The sequence below is a fragment of the Manis pentadactyla genome, chromosome 2 (assembly GCF_030020395.1).
Source record: "Manis pentadactyla isolate mManPen7 chromosome 2, mManPen7.hap1, whole genome shotgun sequence".
NCBI lineage: Eukaryota > Metazoa > Chordata > Mammalia > Pholidota > Manidae > Manis > Manis pentadactyla.
Genome location: NC_080020.1, coordinates 216,306,928 through 216,309,923, shown reverse-complemented (window position 1 = coordinate 216,309,923; position 2,996 = coordinate 216,306,928). Strand labels below are relative to the sequence as shown.

General features: G+C 50.5%; 1 protein-coding gene across 6 annotated transcripts; it reads left to right on the top strand.

The window, feature by feature from the left end:
* Positions 1-292: 292 nt before the first annotated feature.
* LOC130682724 (uncharacterized) lies at positions 293-2,629 on the top strand. 6 transcript variants are annotated; one of them, XM_057497574.1, is made up of 4 exons: positions 299-398; positions 487-747; positions 1,109-1,256; positions 1,973-2,238. In XM_057497574.1, exons 1-4 carry the CDS (start codon positions 333-335, stop codon positions 2,134-2,136), a joined length of 639 nt encoding a protein of 212 aa, XP_057353557.1. In that variant the 5' UTR covers positions 299-332; the 3' UTR covers positions 2,137-2,238. The 6 variants fall into 6 exon arrangements, 3 of the variants coding, with proteins under 3 accessions (XP_057353557.1, XP_057353558.1, XP_057353559.1); XM_057497575.1 differs by having other exon boundaries at positions 1,915-2,237; XM_057497576.1 differs by lacking the exon at positions 1,973-2,238 and adding an exon at positions 1,496-1,903.
* The last annotated feature ends 367 nt before the right edge of the window (positions 2,630-2,996 follow it).

The following is a 2,996-nucleotide window of genomic DNA, read 5'->3' as shown; positions in this document are numbered from 1 at the left end:
ACAGTGCCTAGCCCCTAGTAACGTGTATGTGCTATCTATACTAATAGCACTTCACCATTTCCAATAACTGCCCAGGTCAGAAGCTCTCCTGGCTAGGATCACGGCTTGGCAACAGCTGCAGAGACAAGGAGCAGATCTGTTCTCCATGCTCTCCTCCCCATCCTCCCCAGCCTATGCTTGCTGTTTGTTATGGATTGAATTATGTCACCCTGAAAAGATATATTGGACTTTTAACGGCCAGGACCTTATTGGGAAATAGGGTCCTTGCAGATGTGATTAAGATGAGGTCATACTGGCTTAGGGTTGGCCTGTAATGCAACGTGACTGGTGAGATGGCGTGCAGACTTGTAAAAAAACAAACAAACCCGGGATTCTACAAGTCAAAGCGACTGGAACAGGTGCCCCCTTGGCCCTCAGAACTAATCCTGCCTTTATTCTGGGCTTTTAGCCTCCAGAACTGGGAGACCTTCCATTTCTGTTGTTTAGGGCACCCTCGCCGTGCCATTTGTGGTCTTTCATTATGGCAGCCCTACCAGACTAACCCACCGAAGGGAGGAAGGAGCCCGGCGGGAGATCGCGGCGCAGGTCGGGACGACGGACAGCACCTGCGCGGGCTGGGAGCCACCGGGAGACGTGTCCCCTACGCCCCGACGCCGGGGAGCCCACCGGTCGCCCGCAGCCCCACGCGGTTCGCAAGGAGGCGCAGGAGCAGGCCAGACGCGGGCGGGGGGCAGGACTGAGGCGCAGGCAAGACCGGGGGGCGGAGGAGGGGGGTGGGGGGGATAGTGCTGGCTGTGGGGCGCAGGCGCAGACCAGACGGGAGGTGTTGCTGGCGGCGGGGCGTGAGCAAGACAGGTCGGGGGGTGGGGAATTGGGCTGGCTGAGGGGCGCATGCGCAGACCAGACCGAGGCGGGTGGGGGCTAGCGGCGGGGCGCATGAGCAGACCAGACCCTGGGCGGGGAGGCGGACGTCTGGCGGCGGAGTGCAGGTGCGGGGATCAGGGGGTGGGGAATGAGGCCGACTCCTAGGATCTGTAGCCTCACCTCCTTACTAAACGGAAACCTCAGTAAGGCCCAAGCCCAAGCTGCGTTTGTGTTTTTCTCGTAGGTTTCTGAAAGTGATAACAAGTGTAGCAGCAGCAGGGGAAACAGCCTGGAAGGCAAAGTGGAGGCACTGGGCTTGCAAGCATTGCACTCTTGGCTCCTGAGGCCTCAGTGGAGGGAGTGGGGGAGTCGGTCTGGACATAAAGGCATCTGTGGGTCCCCTCTTCTCATTTCCCCGATTTGTTCATGTACTAGAAATGGGGGAGGGGCTCTTGAGAAAATTCTGCATGTGATTATTAAATGCATTTTATATTTAAATATAAATATAGTTAACAGAGAACACTTATCTAGTCCCAAATGCTTTATATGTATTGACCGTTACCTAAAACAGTGCCTAGCCCCTAGTAACATGTATGTGCTATCTATACTAATAGCACTTTACCATTTCCAGGCAGTTGCAAGGAGACAGTCCCTTGCTGATCCTAATAGCAACATTTGCAGAATTTGAACACATAAGACAAGTCCACTGGAAATCTGAACCGCAGATGGTAGTTCCTGTCTTGTCAGCCAGCGCTGATATTCCAAAAAACGCTTTGAGCTGTGTTTTTCAACTTGTGGCTATCTTCAGGAAATAAAGTCAGAAACTCTCCTTAAAGGCATTTCATGATCTGTTTTGTGACACCTGTTAAGGGCATGGAGGAGGGAATGTAACAGTAATAAGTGAATTTGTGTAGAGGAAAAGGGGAACGAAATCTTTGTTCAAAACCAAACGCTAACATTCAATGGAAAGTGAACTCAAGCAGCCCCAGAAATTTTGTAAACACTAACGGGCAGGGGTGGGTGGGGCAGCATTTTCTTCTTGTTCTCCAGATTTTCTGAGTCTGAGGGTCAGAGATAAAGCTGAAAGCTGATTTTGTTCAACCCCAAGCCTCCTGTCCCAGGGAACTGAGAAGAAGAAAAGAAAAACAAAAAGCTAGTGAATTGGTGAAGGAATGTCTGCTTGGACCCTTGCAAGCTGCTACTTCATGTGTCTGCACCCCAGCTCCTCTCCCACGATTTCCCCTCGAAAAGCCCAAACCACTTGTGTGTTAGGAGGATGGTGGTTCTTTAAGGCAGGAGCCTGCCACTCCCTCATTTGCTAGCAAATCAATAAACTATTCTTTTCTTCCCTCAAAACTTTGTCACTGTGTTTTGTGATTTGACTTCAGGGGCAAGGACCAGGTTTTGGTATCAGGAGCGGCCCCCCAACCAAATGCCCGCAGTGCCGCTCCTTCGGTGTCAGGGCCCACAGGCCGAGTTGTCCTGGAGGAACGCAGAGCTCCCGCCTTCCTTCTTGCTAGCCACAGGGGACTGTGCTGGCAAGGAATTCGTGCTGTATGGTAGCTCAAACACAAGCCTCTAGGATTCCCTCTAAAGTATATATTGAAAGCAGTAATGCATTCCAGGAGAGATTACAGAAACCGGTGTCACCACCAAGGATTTGAAAGATGGAGGGGTGGTGATTTCCACATACCCTTATTGAAGTCACTCATTTGGCCTACTCTGAAAACAGATGAATCTTGGAGATGACAGCGCATGATTGTCAATGTAATCAGAGTGTCCAAATTGCCATTACTGCTGCACATGGGGCTTCATCACTTGATCCCCAAGCACCCAGTGTGTAACTATTGGTCAGGAAAATGCTCTTTGTTCTCTTTCTGTTAGTAAAGACCAGCAGGGCAGTTAGCTTTTAGCTGGCAAGGAGAGAAAACTATCTCAGAGGTATATCAAATCTCTAGACTTAGGTTGTAATTTAGTCAGAAGGAACCTTCATCTCCTTTTCCTTCCAGAAGATGTCACACAGGCCCATCACATTGATGGTACTATGCTGATTGGACCCAGTGATCAGGAAGTACAACTTGTCTAAGTATATTGGTAGAACAGTCACGTGTCATAAGGTGGGAAATAAATCC

Bases quoted from the DNA above. Each gene is read 5' to 3' on its own strand.
- LOC130682724 (XM_057497574.1), top strand. From the start codon at position 333: ATGGCGTGCAGACTTGTAAAAAAACAAACAAACCCGGGATTCTACAAG. The intron at 399-486 runs GTGCCCCCTTGG...TCTGTTGTTTAG, and splicing joins AGTCAAAGCGACTGGAACAG to GGCACCCTCGCCGTGCCATT. The intron at 748-1,108 runs GCAAGACCGGGG...TTTTTCTCGTAG, and splicing joins GGGGCAGGACTGAGGCGCAG to GTTTCTGAAAGTGATAACAA.